The sequence below is a fragment of the Erpetoichthys calabaricus genome, chromosome 1, assembly GCF_900747795.2.
Source record: "Erpetoichthys calabaricus chromosome 1, fErpCal1.3, whole genome shotgun sequence".
In the NCBI taxonomy this organism is placed as follows: Eukaryota; Metazoa; Chordata; class Cladistia; order Polypteriformes; family Polypteridae; genus Erpetoichthys; species Erpetoichthys calabaricus.
In genome coordinates, this window is record NC_041394.2 from 260500760 (window position 1) to 260521758 (window position 20999).

A 20999-nucleotide genomic window follows, 5' to 3' on the forward strand; every position below is an offset into this window, starting at 1 on the left:
CACTCTAAACCAAATTAATGAGATTGAAGAAAACGAACATTTTATAAGCAAACTTTGAATGCAGATTGAAGCATTCACTCTAATTTTACTAGTTTCTAGTTCTAGTTTTACGTAGCATCTGCTGTTTCTCTTTTATCTTCATTATTAGATCTTGTAAACCTTAATTTTGCATTGGATATTATGCTAGCATTATTGGTACTGTATATCTAAAATATTCTTATTTCAGTCTATTTCCAGCTCCTGTTTCTTCCAGTCCAGTGTCCCTCATGATATGTTAGCATGCAGTAATTATCATATAATGTTAATATCACGTGGCGGCACGGTGGCACAGTGGTAGCGCTGCTGGCTTGCAGTTAGGAGACCCGGGTTCTCTTCCCAGGTTCTCCCTGCGTGGAGTTTGCATGTTCTCCCCGTGTCTGCATGGGTTTCCTGCGGGTGCTTCGGTTTCCTCCCACAGTCCAAATACATGTAGGTTAGGTGTATTGGCGATCCGAAATTGTCCCTAAGTGTGTGTGTGCCCTATGGTGGGCTGGCACCCTGCCCAGGATTTGTTTCCTGCCTTGCGTCCTGTGCTGGATGGGATTGGCTCCAGCAGACCCCTGTGACCCTGTAGTTAGAATATAGCGGGTTGCATAATGGATGGATGTTAATATCACTCCTGTCCCACAAACTGTCTTTTTGGACCTTTCCATAATCCTCTCACTAATGTGAACTGCCCTGTCTTGACACTCTAGTTGCTAAATTATTTTCTGCCTCTGAAATCACCTGAACTTCTCATTTTTAATCTAATTCACATAGAACTGTCCATATGTTGAATTGTTGGGGCATCTTTGAAATCTATCAAGAACTGCTCAACCTCAGTCTCAAAAATGAAAACTCTGTTATTTGTTGACATCACAATTATGGCACACTTGGGTTCATTTAGAGGCTTTCCTGATTTCTTGCCTAATTATTTTCTTCCCTTATCATCTAGATACCTTGATGGGTTTGTCTAGTATACTCTCTTAGAGAGGAGATATGTTGTGCCAAGAATGAGGGAAATTGTTTGTTTATAGACCAGGAAATAAAATCAAAAAGTCAGAGAGAGAAAAGGCAAAATCAGAGTGAGGGAGAGAAAAGCAAACTTAATTTGCCATTAATTCTAACCAGAATTTGTAGTAAGAAAATCATAACAAAAGTCTTTTGCCCTGAACAGACATTTGAAACTCTTCCTCCTAATACTGCTACCTTTTGTTTGTTTTTGAAAGAACAGAAAATCGTGGATGTCAGGAGGAGTGCATCATTGTCTTTTATACATCCTGGCTGTGAAATCAGAACATTTAGCTTTCTGGTGTCACACAATGCATTGCTATCAACAATAAGACTGTCAAACCCACAAAATGGCAATGACCAGAGGTGCTAAAATGGCGGTCAAAGCCAATAATAAAATAAAATAATATTGTTAATCATTTTGCTATGTAAAAAATAAAAAAAATAAATCACAAAATCTGGCATAATCATAATGGGATAGTGGGTACCATCTGGGTTGCTGCATGTAGTTTTTTCCTTTTCAGCTAGCCTGATTCAATAAATAAATCTCAAAAATATTCATATACATATTCTTGCCATGTTACCATATATAATAGATTTTAAAATATTTGATATCTCTTGTCGTACGTGTACCTTCATCTCCTCTGTATCTGCATGTGTCTGATCCCTTCTTGACTCTCTCGAGTGGTTTACCATAAAGCCTCTTTCTCAGACTTTGCCTTTCTCGCCATTGTCTCATTTATACTTCCCGTCTTTGAAGACAACTCTCTGAACATGCCTCTTATGATGTTTCTTCTCCTTGTGTGTCTCACACTCATACTTCCTCTTTCAATTGCATCATCAAAGCCAAGCTGACCAATCAGATTGCTCATAGGGACTGGCCACATACACACACATACACACACACGCACATGCACACACACTTTGTGTTTTATTATATAGTAAGTATATATTGAGATGCTCTCTTTCTTGTGCCTATTGCAGCTCAGGTAGGTATCTTGTCCCAGTGACCCTAATATTTGACTAATTGGTTTCAATGAAAGGATTAATCAGTAAAATTGGCTGCCTTTATGGAAAAAATCTATAATGACTTTGGTTTAATTAACATGTTGGACATAAATCTCTTCAACGTCAACAATGAATACAGAGAATATGAGGCTGTCCTAACCCTCTTCACTAACTGACAAGTTTTATACATTTTAGTCAATTAAATGCTTCTATTGCCCTTTCTTTTTGACAGAGCTGCTCTAGGTGTATCAAGTCAAATTTAGCAAAGTTTTTTACATCTCAAAACAAATATGTTTTTCTTGAAATTTCCTTTTCTCTTAATTGCTGTGTTTAGTTTTTCCAGTCTCAGAGCTAAATTACCTTACCAGCATGTACTGTATATGTAATGTATTGATTACTGACTATTTTTCATAAAAGATGAAAGTGGATAACAACTTTGACAATTGCTGTCCAGTCATGGAGGTTGTACAGCTAAAAAAATATTAATTATTTATTTAAAAACGAAGCCCACCAAGAGTTGGACACATCTGGATGGGTAAACTGCTGCTAGAAGTAGTAATCGTTTCATCAGTCCAACCCAAGAGCAGCACACAAGCCTTCTGAACAAAAGTAGTGGTAGTCTCAGTCATATTAGTCATATGCTAGATGTTCAGTGCTAGCCATAACAACATTTGAGATGCTTTTACTTTATTTGCTGACTTTTCTAATTACACTTTAATTTCAAGATCTGTTTTTCTTCATTGGTTTGCAGTGCAATCAGTGCTTGAAGTGTAACCATATTCTTGCAGTAGTCTGTTTATGGTGACAAACTAATATTCAATCGATGGGCCAGGGAATCCCCATGTTAAACTTTAACTGTGATGATGCAATTCAACTGAACAGTGGTCCCTTTGAATCTTCAAGTGCTGATGGTACAGTGTGGCAGTACTTACTGGTACACTAACAAATGTTTCTGGTACTCAAAGTAGAAATTAGAAGAAGTGCCAGTGTTGCATACCGTTGAGTTCCAGCCTACTTTAAGAACCATCAAGAAATTAATGCAATATTGATAAAACTGCTATTTTGAAATTTTGCTTGAGTCGAATGCCTTCACTACACCACTATACGAGTGCATACCCTAGTTTCAGATTCGGAACCTCACTTATCCAGATAAAAAAATAAATCACAAAAACTTAACTTCTTTATGCTGATAAAGTGCAAATAGCACCATTATTTTTTGCCGTAGAGAATCTAAAACCTTTTTACTTTCTCGTATACGAAGTATAGGGAAAGTATTATAATCGTCCCAAAATTCAACCTGGAGATTTTGATGAATCTCGACATTTTAGACCTCCCTGAATCCAATTTACTTTCTCATAGGGAAAGTATTGTACTCATCCAAAAATTTGATTTTGAGATTTTGATGAATCTTGACATTTTAGACCTCCCTGAGTCCGAAAATACCATTTTTGGAATTATGTCTGTGTGTGTGTGTGCATGTGTGCGTGTGTGTGTGTGTGTGTAAACACGATAACTTGAGTACGCTTTCACTTAGGTCAACCAAATTTTGCATACAAGTATGAGGTACAAAACATAGATTTCTATTAACTTTTGAGCTATTTCCACTAGCCGGAAGTAGTAGTTTTTTATTCATGCAGCTGCAGTATCCGATTTATGCAACTTTATTTTACAATGTTCAATATATTATTAATTTGATTTCTTGTTGATGGTTCTTTAATGTACATAATATAAAAATATAATCATTGTCTTGTGGTTTACTCCTCAAATATTCATCCCCATATCTGAGTATATGAGAAAGTCTAGGGGAGACCACCCTCAATCAGTGTTTAAAAATGTTTTTAAAGAACTGTTCAGAAGTTTATTGTTTGAAGCTTCTGTTTTTGTTATCAATCAATCCTCTGGTAACATTAAGTAAATCAAAGTGTTTCAGGTTAAGTGTCTGAAACATAGTGAATGATTAACATATTAGATATGTTTTATTTTGTTTAAATCCTTTGATAGTCAGCAAGTCTGCAATAATGGATTTTAACTTCTCAGTTTTGAGGTTTTCAGTTAAACCCACTTGCACACATACAGTACATCTGTACTCACATGGGGAAAGTTACATTTGCTGGTGAACCTAACTCTCACAACTTTCAAATGAAGATAGAAAAATCAGGGCTCCCAGAGAAAACCCCACAAAAGCACATGGAGAATGTGATTTGACTTATTATGATGTTCATTTATATTATACATCTTTTGGTTAAAATGTGTTACTCATTTGCAACAGTACACTATGTTGTTTCTTTTGCAAAGAGTACAGTACTGCCCATGTCATGGCCGAGGTTACAGAGCTCAGCAGGGGAGCTGCCACTTATTTTGTTGAGGGCTTTGGTTCAAGTTTAGGAAAAGACCCACCTGTGGGGTGTGGTTTAATCCTGTTATATCATTTAATTCTCTGGTTTCAGTGTGTCTTAAAGCAACCTAAATCTAGTTGTGCACTACTTATTAGTCATATTTACTTTACATACTGTGTTTAGCAACCAAGTATTATTAGACAGTTGTTTAGCTCTGTAGTATGAGGTGCTTTTAATCTATTAAAGCAAATATATTTAACATTTCACCCATGAATCTAAGTTTCCTGTCATATACCTTTCATATCTATCTATCTATCTATCTATCTATCTATCTATCTATCTATCTATCTATCTATCTATCTATCTATCTATCTATCTTTTAATGCATTCTTGTTTCTCATGGCACATTATAGTCCCAAGGTATTGCATGTTGGGTAAACAAGCAAGTAAGAGGTTTCACTGTACTCTCTACATGTGACACTGCTGCTATTATTATTATTAATTTTATTATTATTATTATTATACTATTATTATCACTATTATTATTTTTATTATTACTACTACTACTATTATTATTAATTCTTTTCAAAAAACTATACTCCTTGTTGAATCTGATGGTGCCACAGGGGCCTTAGTCCCTCTCTACGCGCAGCAATGAGGAAAATAAGATTATTTAGAAAATGCCTAATCACTTTTAGTGTATAATAGTCACAATGTATTTTCTTTATGATGTTGTGTCAAGTAGAGTAAAAAATTAAACATTGTGGGAAGTGATTGGTTAGACCAGTTTGTACATATGTATTTTTGTTTTTAACTTTTTTTTTTTAATTAACAACTAGAAATAAAACTGACTATGGTTCTTTAAACTGTTATGCAATCATTTTTTTTTCTTTCAAATACCTAAACCAACTATAATTGAAAATATGAATGTCATAAAATCCCCTGTATTTTGAGATGAATTAGTAAGAAAACTCTTATCAGATTGCCTTTGACTACAGGTCACATTTAAAGTGGTTATAATTCTGCCATCTGTGTCACTCCAGCAGATGAATTGACAGAACATTCGATTTGCTCTGAACAATTCCTTCTTGCAGGTTTCATGCACATGTGGCCTTTGACCTACAGAGAGCAAGCTGTGTAACGAATGTCATGGTGCCTGACAAGAACACTGCAGATTCAATCATTAGATGAATCTCTTTTTACTTTCTAATGACAATTAAAAGCTTTAATGTTTTTTTTCTTTATCGTTGTAGTGGAAGCAGGCAGTTTCATCAGTTGTCCTTGGAAAGGTATTTCTAGCCAAAGAGCAGGATTACACAAGCCTTGTTGCAGGGGTGGTGTCTGTCACAGTTTTAATCCTGTTTTTGATTGCCATCTTCATCTGGATGAAAAAAAAGAAACGGATTGAAGGTGCGTTATAACTGAACATGAAACTAAAAATAAATCCAACTTTTAAATGTTTGAAACAGTAAGCGCATGTGGCAATTGCAAATCCTCACTCAGCATCAGCCTTTGACAGTCGTGACTTGTAACGTAACGGTTCCCAAAGTAGTCAAGGCTATTGGGTAAGTATGGAATGAGCCAAATGAACTGATTTTTTTTTTTGTGTGTGTGTGTGTAGCGCTCCTTTGCTGAGTACAGGCACAGAGGACTGTAGCAATTTTACATATAAATACAATTGCAACCTTTACAAATTACTAATTATGTAATGAACACATAAAAAGACACAGATTTGTGTAAACCCAAAGAAATAAACACTTGCAAACCGATTTAACATGGAACTTATCAATATCTGACCATTAACATAATTGTTAAACTATACCCAGTTTACGACAGAGATGAGAAAAACAAAAACTCCTGCCAGCATCATCCCTGGAAAAAACAAAACTTTGAGGGGTTCATGATCTGACAACAGACACAATGAAAGACAAAGTCGGATAAAGTCACAGTCATAGAGACTTCAGCTAACTGGCCATCTGCCCTCTTCTGGGCTTTCAACAGTAAAGCTTTCCATGATTTGATTCTAGTGCTCCCAGTATCATTGGTGTCTTTTCAAGAGCAGCAAAACATCTTGGCAGTAGAGCAGTGGCACCAATAGCCACAACAAGAAGCTGAGAAGAAAGACAGAACAGTTGCATTTTTATACAAATGAACAGCAAGCTTATACCATATGTGCAACTAATCAGCATCTCTGGTCAAAGTATGCTTGGCTAAAGTAGTGTCTTCAGGCAGGATTTAAAACTAAGACTGAAGTAGTAGCAGGCTCTGGAGCTCAGCTCACAGAGATTGATGCAGTAAACTTTGTTTGTCTTATTAACCCCTTTGTCTGCCTGTTGATATTAGGACACATTTCTTAGTTGGTGGATATGTCATGTCATGCCCTTGTCTAACCGGCTCAGTCCAGACCAGGGTTTCAGAAGGGCTGGAATCATTTCCAGCTAGCATAGGGTGAAAAGCAAGAACAAACCCTGGACAGGGCGCCAGTCTATCGCAGTAGCTGGTAAATACAAAATCTCAATTTATATAATTTATGCATTTATAAACGTTTTGTTTCACATTTTAAATGTACTTCCTTGGATCTCAGCTAAACTGAATTTTGATTTTTTTTTATGCAGAATAGGAAGCAAAATGTGTAGTCATGACTTACAAATATTTTGACAAGTGCAAAGCTTTGTTTGTTTGATTATCATGAAATATGAAATCATGGATATTAGAACTGCTATACATATCACCATCACATTATTATGATACACGTATGAGTTAATCTTGTTTTGTTTTTTTTATTTTTAGTGCATTTGTGCAGCTGTTACCATTTCACTCTGTGCTTTATTCCCTAATCTCCAGAAGTTATAGCTTGTTTCCTCAAATTGTTGCCATTAGTTGCCTTTCATTCATTTAACTTTCCATCACATTATCCTTGCCATCTTATTTACATAAATTAGCTCATCCATACAATTTTCTGTTTTATGTTCGCAGTATATTATATACCCACACAATGTAATTTATCTCCATAATTTATTATCAGGAGCTATATCTATATCCTACAGTCTTCCCTTTGTGGTGACTTTCTTTCTGTTTCCCCCTAATTATCTCCTCCTACTGTTTTTATGTTGTATCAGGTTTCCACAAGTAATTCTGTCTTAATCCTTACTGTTTCATTTTCACAATTTTTTTTCCATGAATTGTCTCAGTCAGTGAGCCACATCAAAAAAAAAAAAACTTGAATCATTGAGAGTCTAGTTACGCATATCCACAGTTTTTACATTACATTAAAATACTTTATTCCATTCATCCATTCTTACTCTCGATTTTTCCATTTCTGGCTGTGTCTGATTTTTATCTTTTATTACTGACCATGGACAGCCTAACCCCCCCCAACATGACTAGAGGTTTATTTTCTCCAGGGATGCTGCTGACTGGAGTTTTTGTTTTCTTCTCCTCTGTTGTCTACTGGCCATAGTTCAAGGATAATATTAATGGATAGATATTGCTGGGTTATATTGATGTTAGTCAGTTTGAAACTGCTTTTTTCTTCCTGTGTGTGTCTCTATGTGTATTCATTATGTAATTAGTAAGTTTGTAATTTCATTTACCTACTGAGCCTGCACTCTGTGAACAGCGCTATACAAAAATAAACTGAATTGGACTGAACTGAACTGAATATCATGGTAACGGTCATGGACTTATACTGGGCGGTACCAGGAACTAGGCAGGAGCCTTGGTGAGATGCCAGTCCATCATAATGCACACCCCACACCCTCATACAGGGCCAGTTTATAGTCGGCAGACAGCCTAATTCAGCCTAACATGCACATTCATAGGATATGTGAGGGAAAACTTCACTCAAGAGTGACCAGAACAATATTTGAATTTGGTCAATGAAGCTATAAGGCAGCATAAGCTCAGGGGTATCCTATTGGTGTTTTTTAAATATGTTTCCAAACTGTACTGTAAGTTTTATCTTTGCACAGGATACACTTAAACACCAGGTGACTGATCTGCATCCAAAAAATGTAATCCAGTTGAACTGAATAGTCACACCTGCTCCTCACATGTCAGTGGGAAACTTCAAAGGTGTACAATTACAAGTTGCGTACAAGGCTCAACAGACGTCTACAAAACAGAACATTCAAAATGAAGCATTCAAAGATGGAATAAGCCTTTTAACAAATAAACAGTGGAACTAAAGCAAAGAGGGGCACTCTGCAGAGGTCCAGGAAGACATGTTTTCAGTATCATTACAGTACATACATAAGAAGGGCAAAATGCTGACTAGTCAGCACAAAAACTGCACTTTAAATCATAATGACTTTCAGATAATGTAAATTTTTTTGTTGTAGTAGCAGGGTCTACACAAGTGTTTATTATTGTTCAGCAAAACAAAGGAAATAAATTTTATACCTTGTGATATTCTGTATAATACTTTAAAGAACAGTTAGCATTTTTTTACTGTTTGTCAATATCTAGAAATGCATGCTTACCTGTAAACGTACTATACATTTCCTATAGTAATAAAGTTTCTTAAACCCTTTATTTCAAACTCAGTTTCTTGCTATTTCGGATTTGTGTAGATTTTGATGAAGGAATGGTTTGGTTTCATGGAAGACCGAACATTCAAAACTTGGATATGCTGGCAAATGCAAGAAATGTCAGCCCAACCAATGAAATGGTCTCCCACGAATCAGTTGATTATCGAACAACCTTGCTTGAGGGTATGTATGGTTGTTGTACTACTATAAAATGATGGCAGACTGTTTTTTTTTTAAATGACACTCTCCATTTGCATGCTGTGTAAGTGTCTGCTTTCAATAAAATTGTTTCTATGCAGCTAATGTATGAATATTGATTTAATATTTAGATTGTTGTGTATAAAACTGCTTTCCTATAATAGCAATGTACTTTAAATGGCATGAAATATCTTTCAAGGAGAATTGGAATAGACACATAAAGATAAAGGCAATCAGAGCAAGAAAAGATTTGATTTTTTTATTTCTATTTCAATTCATCGTTATTCATTATTAATATTGTTGTCTCTGTTAAATTCAAGTAAAGTAACAAAAATGATCTTGATCATCTCAAAGCAAAAACTTTTTTACTCATTTTGGAAAACAGACATCCACTCATCAGTTTCACTTTTTATCCACAAATCCAGAATGAATGAAGTAGACTAGCACTTTGCAAGCATAAGCAACTTCCTCAGCAGCATATTCAAGTTAACATGACAATCTTTATAGTGACTGTAAACCTAAAAAGTCACACCATAACTTGTAAGGAAGTTAAAACGTCATTCAGTCTTAGAAACAAGAGATTGCTCATTTTATCCATATGTGAAGATGAGAAAAAATGTCTTGAGATAAACACAATCAATAAATGTACCAACACAAAAAAATAGAGTATAACTGTGTACATTTTCCTCCAGGTACTCTTTACTTTTTAGGTTAGTTTTCAAGTTCAAATCAGTCCAGTAAGGGTAAGTGTGGTGTATGCTTGAGTTTCTCTATGTCCCTTACAGGGCTGTTTTCTGCCTCCATCTCTTTGCCACCTCACAGTTGGATTAAGTATGCTCAAAAAATGAAGTGTTGGGTATATGCAGTTTGAATGTAAGCAGTCCATGAAGAGTATATTTAGATTATTCTTACATTTTTTCAATAAAATGAATCATCTGTCTATCCATTTTCCAAATCTCATTTTTCATTACACAGGCTTAGGGAACAAACTCATATAACAAACAAAACTAGCAAGGCCAGAATGCACATACTTACACTTATGCTTGGCTATGTTTCCAAACTGTACTATAAATGTTATCTTTGTATAGGATAAACTAAAAGCACAGTGGTTAACTAGAAAAGAGAAAATAGACATGAACACACAGACAGCTTACACAATCCACATAGAATGCCTTCAAACTGGGGTCCATGGACAGTGAGTTGTCGGCAACTCCCTGCTAAGCAACCAAATTGCTAAATAATACTGTTTGACTGACAGTACACTATTTTTGCTTATAATGAATACTGACCTAGAAAATGTAGCACTAATCTCTAGGTACATTCTCATTTGTTGTCCAGTCTTGCATATTTATGTAATATTATAAGATCAGAAGGATTAGGGAACCTGAAAACACTTGTCAAAAATGAGACACAAAATTAAAGCCTTTGATATCTTGGCCAAATGCGGATCGTAGGTTATAGAATTATGATATCTTAGCATCCTTAATGTAATTGTTTAATTTTAATTCTTTTAAATCCCCAGTTTCATTAAAACCCACACAGTGTTTTTAAAATAATCCTGAAAGGAATTTCTTTTTTTTGTGTAGTACATATTGTAGGAGGTTGTGGATTTTACTTGAACAAGGATTATGTTGCTTTTTCTGTTTACAAATTTGCTTATAATATTTTATTTGTATAGGAAACAATGCATTGATGCACTTGTATAAGGTCTTAAAATAATGAAAAATAAGAGAACAGTAGTTTAAGTTGGTAGATATAGCTACAAATGTTGATTTTCACAGGTTATTGATTTGAAAGTTATGTTTTTGGGACAATAGTGATGAAGGTGTTAAATTTTCAAAATATTATTTGTCGAGGGGTATATTATGATATAATATTAATACTCAGGTTAAAGGTACTTTTATAGATAAATTGTAGAATGACATTATGGAAATGCTTAAAAAAAGTAGGTGGTGCTTCATAAGTGCAACATTTTCACTGACATTAGAAGCTAGAAGGAGACTGTTGATTTTGTTTCAGATGTTTTTACATTGCAAGCCAGAATTATAGAAGACACATTACCTGAATATTGATTAGATTAAACATAAGAGCTATATTTTTGTGCTTAACCACTTTACTCCGCTGTTACATTATTCTTTTTGATACTTTAATATGCTTTTTGAATTCACATTCTTGCATTGTTTCTTTGTGATACTCATCGACATGGTCAAACTCGATTACTTATTAAACTTTCCAAGTCACATTGAGTGCTGCTCGTAAGTGCAAGCACTTCCATCTTTGGTCCAGTACTTATTGTATTGCAACATTTCATACTAAATTAAAGTGTTGCACAAAACAAAGAAGTTCACAAGTACACTAAGTGTTTCAAAATAGTCTACAAAGCAACATACATTAGACTTCACTCAAGACTCATGCCATGATCTGCATGTGTGTTTCTTCTGAAAGCTTATGCAACCAGCCATAAAAATGTTGTGGCTCAGTTCAGTCCATTAACATTAAGAAGAAGCTTGGTTCCTCCTGGTTCTTGAGACATCTGGTAAAGTATCAATGCAAATGCTAATTCCTAAACACGTATCTCATTGTTACGTAGTGGCTGAGTGAATAATGTTGTGTACTGTTTTGTTTGACTGTGCTGTTTCTATATTGGTTTGTTTTGGTTCCCTTCCAGATCAGAGCCAGAGTTTGTCTCAGACTGAATCATGCCGACCACCCCAGTATGCCCGCACAGATCTCTCTCCAGTGCTTTCAAGTGGAGACACTGACTTGGCTACTCCACTACTTCCCTCCAGTGTTCACATCGATATTAGCAGCTTAAATCCAGAACTTCTCAAGGAAGTACAGCATGTTGTAATAGCTCGAGATGACCTCCTCCTCCACATCAATGAAGTGATTGGAAGAGGTAGGTAGACACAAGACGTTTTTTGTGGGAACAGTTACATTGAAATGTTATATAAGCAAGCCCACTATTTTTCTTTTCAAGGAGATGTTTTTTGAAGTCAGTAGATGGATTGGGAGAGCGTGGGTTGGATCGTGAGGCAGCTGTAAAGGGGTGTGTGGCACTCCTGATATCTCTGCAAAAGGTCAAAGGTCCAAGTCTTTAGAGTCCTGGTGCTTCATGTCTTGCTAGACGGTTGTGAGACATGGATGCTATCCAGTGACCTGTGACAAAGACTGGACTCCTTTGGTACTGTGTCTCTTCAGAGAATCCATGGGTACCTCTAGGAGGCACATTATCTGCACTGTGAAGGAGCATCATTTACTGCACTACAGCCATGTAGCACGATTCCCCAAGGGTGATCTGGCTCACAAAATCCTCATTGTTGAGGAGCAGTTAGCCCAGGCCAAGGGGATGTCCACATAACACCTGGCAGTGTTACACATTCAGTGTAACCAGGCCATAAGCAAGGTGTCAAGTTCATGCAAGATCACAATGATTAAAGCTTTCATACTGATAAGTAATATAATCAATAATATAAACTGTAAAATTGTCCTCCAGACACCAGTTAAATACATTCCTATTACAAAATGAGTAATTCACCTTGCGTGTGAACTAACTTATTGAAGAGCTAAACAACCTTCAATTGGTTTTGGATCTACAGAACATTCACTTCTTTTCACAGCCTAAAGCTTGGCCATAATACCAAAGTTCAAAAAACCATTCATTCACTGACATGTGTGTTGGCATTTCTCTGCGTGTGCTTTGATTGCAGAGGAAAGCTGGAGGATTTATTCTAATAAAACACTTAATTGTGCGGTAAATTCCTCACTCTTTGGTAAGCCACTGAATCCCCTTCAGTTGTAATCCTATACTGCCAGCTGCAAGAAGTTGATAGTGCAGTAGCCGCATGAAATTCTGCTCCTCTTCTGTAGGCTGAGTGTTCAGTGTTATGATTTAAGTTTTTAAATTAAAATTGGAAAATGTACTGATCAGTAAGTACTTAATAAAAAATGTCTTAGGTATATATGAAAAATATTAAATAAGCATGTGTATGTACTGTATATATTTATTTAGATGTATACATATGACAATGTAAAATATGTATCCAGTATGTATAAACACTAACTATATATATATATAAATGTATATGTATAGATAGATAGATAGATAGATAGATAGATAGATAGATAGATAGATAGATAGATAGATAGATAGATAGATAGATAGATATAAATATATATTTATATTGATTGATTGTATTTATTTATTTGTTTGTGTACATTTTATAATATAAAAAATTGTTACAATGTACTTATTATTATTTTTGCATTATTTAGGTCATTTTGGCTGTGTTTTCCATGGAACGCTTTTGGATAAAGATGGCACAAAAATTCACTGTGCAGTTAAATCCCTTAATAGTAAGTAGCAGATTGAGAAAAGCTGGATTTGTGATAAGGCAGAATTTGATAGTTCTGTTTACCAGTCGGCTGGATAATAATGTTGGGATTGTTGTTTTCCCCTTTAAATTCTTAATGTTACTGTTTGGAAGCAAAACCCTAGTGCTATGACAAGTATCCTGTTTACCATAAAGATTACACGGTGGATAATATGTGGTACTTAATTTTCTGTATAATAAGATTCTACTAGCTTTTTAATTCATAATCTTCTGGTGTTTTTGATTAAAAATGTATCCCTTAAAATAACTTACATACGCTTAGATTAAAAGTAAATGATTTTATTTCCTAGCTTTGCTTCATAAAAAAACTAAAACTAAAAATTCTGTATCCAGACTGTACACTGGTGCAGCAGTTAGCACAGCTCTACACTGTCTATGAGAAGTTAGTATGTTCTCTCTATATCTGCATGGGTCTCCTCAGATTTCTCAAGATTTACTTATTTATCCCTAAGATGTGTATATTAGGCTAATCAGCAACATTTAAAAGACCTCTTATGAGTGAATATTGGTATAGAAGTGATGGTATACCCTGGGATTAATTGGCACCCCATCCAGTGTTTGTTCCTGCCTTTTGCTGAGTATTTTACAGTTTAAAAAAGAAGTAAAGTTTTGGTACTTTTTGTTTAATTTTAGAATGAGCATTTACTTGAACATGTCTATGTTTGATAAAAATGAAAACTATGACATGGCCTACATCATCAGCATGGGGATTAAATTAGAACATACTAGAACTTCTTTTTCTTTTTCTTTGGTCAAGCAAAATGGCTATTCCTACATGAAAACTTAATGCTTGTGGGAAATGCTGGAATGCAGTATCCTTTCATTGCAGTTGACAGCACTGCATGCCATGCGTTCCTGGTTAGAGTTAGTGCCAAGTTCTGGCACGTTTCATGGTTTGCATCCTTTTATACAGATTAAATTACATGTTAGCATGTGAGGAATATGGCCGAGGCTAAACTATGACAAACATGTTGTTTGGTGTATTCTTTCCAAACGTTGCATTGCAACATAACACAGTATATTGGTGATCTTTCACAATGTCACAAAAATCTTACAGTTTACCTAAAGTGAAAGATGAAAAAAAACACACACACAAAAAAAAGAATATTGAAAGAAAGCTGCAACCATTGACCCGATGAAAAAGGTTAGTTCAATTAAAATACCTCCTGGGTACCAAAAGAGCCTCACTCAAATCATAATCCAGGAGAACAAAGTAAAAAAAAAAGAATGTTTTAAAAGGAAGGAATGGTTACAATATGGAGTAGTACAAAATAACACTAAAGGGTGAAATAATTATGGAGTTTGTGAAATACATTTGTCTTTTTCTAAGTTATTCTTATTTTTGTGGCATCACAGAGGTGCCATTTTGGTACACCATTTTATAACAATTGCCACCATTTGGTGCCTAAAATGCATTGTGGCTGTATAAATATAAAAGAGAGTTTCTTTGTTAATTAATTATTAGCTTTTCCTTCAGTAATGCTAGTAATTAATTTAATAATTAGGTTAGGTTCCTACTTTATTTACCTCACCTTTCTCTGCTGTAGGAGGTGGTCTCTAGACATTAGACTTATATCAAGGTAACTCAAAACACACTCATTTTAGAAAACAGGAAGATTATAGAAATTTGATAACTGCATAGTTTTACTTTTTGTTTAATTTTAGAATGAGCATTTACTTGAACATGTCTATGTTTGTTAAAAAATGAGAACTATGACATGGCCCACATCATCAGAATGGGGACAGGACAGGACATAAAAGAGGACATAAGACAGACAAACATGTAACACAGAAGAGGCTGCCTGTTTACTGGTTATTTAGGATTCTAATTTAACTTGGCACAGATAAACAGTTTACAATACCGAGTTTTTAAGGATGATGTCTGGTATTATGTGGAGTTGTTGCTCTTATTTCTCCAGATTCAAGTGAAAGATTTTTCTTGCGTTGGAGTGCACTCTTTCACTTTGCAACATTGTCCTTTGTGGTATGCTGTGAGTTTTCTCAGTGAAGTTCTTTGTTGTGTCCTCTGCAACTTCATAAGGAAAAGCATTACTCTTACTTGCACAAGAATTTACATACTGGAGCTCTCTTCTTGAAGTAATGGCTGCTTCTCAGTCTTCTCAGACTGAGCTCAGTTGCTGGCATAGAGCTTGGCTTGGCAGAGGGAATCTCAGTTTTCATGTCTTTAAAGAGATTGTCAGCTTTCTGCTCCCCAAAGAGAGAGCGCTCATCAGCTTTTAGGTTTCAGAGAATGCAAGAGGTCATTTTGGAGAGTGCCAACAGATGAGTGCAGCTAGTTTTTTAAGGAAGGTATAACCTCTTGTGATTAGGTTAAAGTCACTTCAAGTTACATAATCAGGGCCTGCTCATTGGCGCGTTATTTTGTCTGTCACAATTTTACTTTTTGAATTGTAGCTCTTTGTTTGGACTAGGGTATCCAGTCTGTATTGCGTCTCTGAACAGGTGTAAGTTCCACTCTGATTTACACTTTTGTTATCAGGTGAAGCACAGGGCTGACATTGAACTGCAGTCCAGCCACTTAGTTTGGAATGTAAGTTGAGGTTTGATGAAGCTAGATGTCTGCATCCCTGTTAAATCTGCTATGTTAACAAGCCTTGTGTTCCACTAAAGCCTAGCAGAATGGGCAATGCCCATTTTGTTCTACATGGCATATTCATTGTTCTATTTGGTGATTGTTGTCAGCCACATGATTGCCAGCACTCCTGAAAGTGATTTCATCTTCGAAGTATAAAAGATAGAGGTATAGTAAATCCAGGCATCCGAGCTTCTGGGTGCAAACCCTTTCCCTTACAGATCAAAGCTTTATCTTTTGGTTTGGAAAAACTCTGTTCATTTACTGTAGCTTCTGGCCTTTTTAGGTGCATTTGCTAATGCAAAAAAGTACCAAAAGAGTGGTTGCCATGTCTGCCTGTCTGTCCATCCGTCCGTCTGCATGAAACAACATAGCTCCAAGTGGACTGAGCTTTTTGAAATCTGGCATACTTATTCTTCAAGGAAACTTGTTGATAAAGTTCAGTTTCATTGAGATATCTCAAATAAAGCATGATTTTCCTAATGTTCTAATGTACAAATACTTGAAATTTCAAAATCTCCAATTAAAAACATTAGCAAATTTGTACTCTTGCCTGTCTTAAAGCAGAAACATTCTGTGACTTCAATTACATATTAGTTTCTTCTTCTTCTTCTGTAGCTATTCCCATTTTTATACAGAGTTGCTATTTTTTTGACTAGTCTTCACCAATTTTGTCTTGACTAAGGTCACTTCTACTTGTATGTTTGTTACATTTTCTCCTTCTACACGTTAAAAAAGTTATTTTTCTAGAAATAAATGTAAGAAAGGAATAATGTAAGTTTTTCTCTGTAAGGATAGAATGAACAAATTTGTGCATTACACTAAAAACAACTGCATGACTACATTATCTACACATTATATTGATTCATTATTTCTTTGACAGTATAATTTACAGTGGACCCTTGACTTACGAACTCAATTAGTTCACGAGGGCTGGTTGTAACTCAAGTTGGTTGTACGTCAAGACTATTTTTCCCATAAGAAATAATGGAAATGCCCTTAATGTGTTCCAAACCTCCCACAGCAACACTTACTTAACTTTTTTAATAAAAAAGGGTTGTATAATGTGCATAATTTACCAAAAACACCAATAATTGTTCTAATGTACTAACCAAAAAGTTATAAAAAGTGCCTAGCCTACCAGAAACAACAATTTCATACTGTACTCACCATTTAAGTTGACATCTTTGGCTTGCAGGAAGGAAGGAGGAGGAGAATGAAATGGAAGGTGGTCATTGTTTGGAAGGAGCCTCCTTATACAAATCTTTTCTTTGTAAAATTGTCGAGATGGTGGATTTCGACATGCTGTACATATTAGAGAGATCGGTCACACGAACGCCATTCTCATATTTCCACACAATTTCCTTCTTCGTTTCAATTGTGATCGCCTTCTTTACCTTCTCTTCCTTCCTTAGCAATTATCGAAAAAAATTACATAAATCACCACACTGACCGAAATTACGTCCACAAACACATGTATCTGGGCTCCGACTGATGCTTACAAATGCTCTCGGCTGTTTGTTTACAATCACACAAGCGGATACACGTGACCGCATTTGGGTCATACCGCAAGATGTTGGTCGTAATTCAAAACAAAAATTTTGGTCGTAAACCAAGTTGTTCACATGTCAGGCCGGTCGTATATCAAGGGTCGACTGTATCTGCAAACCTTTAGACCTGGTTTCCATTATTTTTGAAGTAGCCAACAATTTTACACTGTGACTTCAACAGAGATTTGTCCTCACAGGTGGCGCAGTGGTAGTGCTGCTGCTTTGCAGTAAGGAGACTGTGGAAGATTGTGGGTTTGCTTCCTGGTTCCTCCCTGTGTGGATAGTGCTTTGAGTACTGAGAAAAGTGCTATATAAATGTAATGAATTATTATTAGATTTGAACTCTTTATCAAGTACTTTGAGGGGTGTTCAATAATTTATCTCCCTGAGTATGAAAGAAAGTAGCAAGCATGTTGAAACATGTTTTGGCCTGTTGTGACATGTCTCAGGGTTACTCATGCACAGTTGTGGCTCAGTGCGAGTCTAACATTCCAAGAGACAGGATGTCAGGAGAGTCCTCGTGCGAAAAATGCTAGATTTGGAGCAATGTTCAGTGATAACATTAAAACAAAAGAAGGGAAAAAGCCAAAGGAGGTAAAGAGTCCATTGAAGATGACCCTCACACTGGACGGCCTGTGGAAGCAACTTCCACAGAAATGTGCAAGAAAGTCGAGGATTAAATTTTGTCAGACAAGCAAATTAAGGTTTCCCAAATAGCTGAAGAAATGGGCATCTCAGTAGGTACAGTTTGGAAAATAATTCATGAAAAGTTCGGCATGTCAAAGGTCAGTGCAGGATGGGTTCCAAGAATGTTGACATCAGGTCAGAAGTCCACGAGGCTCCAGTGCTATCAGAAAAATTTGGAGATGCTCTGTAAAGACAAAGTAAAATTTTTTTATCGTTTGGTGACTGGGAGATGAGACTTGGGTCCATCACAGAGATCCTAAAGTGGATCCACAGAGTCCAAAGTGGAATCAATGCAGTGGAAGCACAAGTCATTCCACACTCCAAAAGAGTTAAAGACAGAAGGATCTGCAGGCAAAGTCAGGGCAACTGTCAAATGGAATATTAAAGGACTTTTTCTTCTGGAGTTCATGCCACACAATTCAAACATAACTGGGGAGAGTTACGCCAACACAATGATAGCTTTGCAGGAGTCAATCAAGGACTAAAGATAAGGAAAACTCACAGCAGGTGTATTGCTTCTTCAGGACAATTCACATGTCATGTCAATCACAGGCTGCCATCTGAGAATGTAGGTTCCAGCAGCTGAACCTTCCACCCTACAATATTGACGTGGCTCCCTCAGATTATTTCCTGTTCCGAAATTTGAAGAAATCTCTCCATGGACAGCGGTTTTGTGATGAATACATCAAGGCAGCTGTGACGTCCTGGTTTAAAAATAAAACTTCTTTTTTTAAAGGGGTTAAAGTCATTGCAGGAAAAGTGGATGAAGTGTATAGAGTTATCAGGGGACTATACTGAAAAATAAAACAAAAATCTTTTGAAAACTCTTTTCTTTCCTACTGAGGTAGATACATTTTTGAATGCCCCTTGCTTCTTTCATATTTGATATGGCTAAGAAGTCTGACTTATTGTCACAGACCCTCCACAACTAACAATTAGTATATCAATTAATGTCATTTTCAATTGTATTGGAATCTGCCTTCTACAAAAACTATTGAGCTACCACAAGTCTGTTTAGGCTACATTTTTAACTAGATGACATTGTAAAGTACTGCTAAAAAGCATAGGTTCGGTGTAGTCCACTAACATATGTAATTGTATTTTATTATTACTGTTATTTTTTTAATGTGACTTGCTGTTACAAAAATAATTAAAAAACAAGAATGTGATAACTGACTATAAAGTAGTTATAAAATTAAAATGCTCTAGCTCTCAAATCATTTGACTAATTCTCCAAACACACTGAATGTTACACCATATAGACATTGTCTAATTTGCTTTTTAGTTGACCTTTCATTTTTAAACTATGTGTTGGCTCTCTTTTTGACTTCTTAGTTTCTGAACCTTGCCTGCATTTTGACCTTGATTTTTCTCACTCCCTTTTCACTCATTTCACCTCCTGAATCACTACAGGCGACTTTGTAGTTTAAAGTCCAAGACTTTAGTAATTAGGGCAAATAGAAGAATTTAAGAAAACACAACAGTGAAGGCATGCACAAGAACAGACATGTGCTGCCCAGTAGGAATTTTATTTTCTGTGCTAAACTATGAATAAATACTGTATAATTTATTTAAGAAATAGTTCAGTACCATGTTATTTTGTTTTTATAATTTACAACAAAGACCATTGTCTCTCATTTTCAATTGTATTTTCATTTAAACAAATAACCTGTCCTGTGCTGGCTGATTTTAGTTCATTAAAACTAAAATGGACTACACTTATACAAATGTACATTATAAAGTAATCTATAAATTTTTTTTGTTGCGATTCTTACCTACTGTCAATCACAGAGTATCTTAACTGGTCTCATTGCATAATAGAAATGAAAAAGTCCCCATAAATTACACTAAAGAAGTAGTTTATGGCACCATTACATCTGAAAAGTTTCATTTAAATTCTACTACAAGACATTTACTAAATGAAAATTGAATGACTTGCAATCTCGATTTCAATATACTGTATTGCTCAAAGAAAGTTATCTTTAATATGATGTGATTATGTGTGAGATTCTTTTGTCTGTTTCACTTGGTTGCACAGAATAACTCTGTACTTGTCTGATAGTTGTTTTTGCAATTTGTTGATCTGAACAGTGAAAGTTATGTGCCCCATCCATTTGACCTGCATATATCAGAAGGTGACTAAATAAGGTTAGTGTCAGGAAGGGCATCTGGCTTTAAAATGTCTGCTCCATTACCTCCAAATAGAGAAATACAAAGTGGAGGAAAGGAATCTAATTGGCCAGTGTAGGTAAACTCAAATAATGGCCATTAAAGCAACTGAGAGGTAGAGAGGCAAACACTATAAAAAAAGCGGTTTCATTAGCAATTCACGTTGAATTTGAATTCCAAAACATTGCTTAAAATAGAAGGTCTAGAAGCGAACTACACCAAAACTGAAAGAAAAGAGCCGGAATCCTGGAAGTGTACCTCACTTTTAGTGAGAGTTTGTGATTTTGTTTGTTGTAACATTCACTGTGAAGAAAACTAATCTGTTAGGCAGCCATTAGGTGGACCGGCTTTGGACCTTCTGAGCCACATTATTTATGGGCTGTGGTGTTGCTGGGGTACAGAAATGCAAAAAGTTAAGTTTTTATTTTAGGTGCACCAGTTGAGGTTTCTATGATGATACTCTTTTTTCAGTTTCTCTGTATGCATGTTTGACAGAATCATCTTGC

General features: G+C 35.7%; 2 protein-coding genes across 2 annotated transcripts in view; both read left to right on the forward strand.

Moving 5' to 3' along the window:
- Positions 1 to 20999, forward strand: part of cav2 (caveolin 2) — a 516729-nt gene that overhangs the window by 267230 nt on the left and 228500 nt on the right. The gene's annotated exons all lie outside the window — the stretch shown is intronic.
- The window catches only part of met (MET proto-oncogene, receptor tyrosine kinase), a 206386-nt gene that overhangs the window by 149511 nt on the left and 35876 nt on the right, over positions 1 to 20999 (forward strand). The window contains exons 13-16 of the mRNA XM_028814530.2: positions 5627 to 5783; positions 8945 to 9085; positions 11769 to 11999; positions 13376 to 13456. Coding sequence (XP_028670363.2) covers positions 5627 to 5783; positions 8945 to 9085; positions 11769 to 11999; positions 13376 to 13456 — 610 coding nt within the window. The remainder of the gene's footprint in view (positions 1 to 5626; positions 5784 to 8944; positions 9086 to 11768; positions 12000 to 13375; positions 13457 to 20999) is intronic.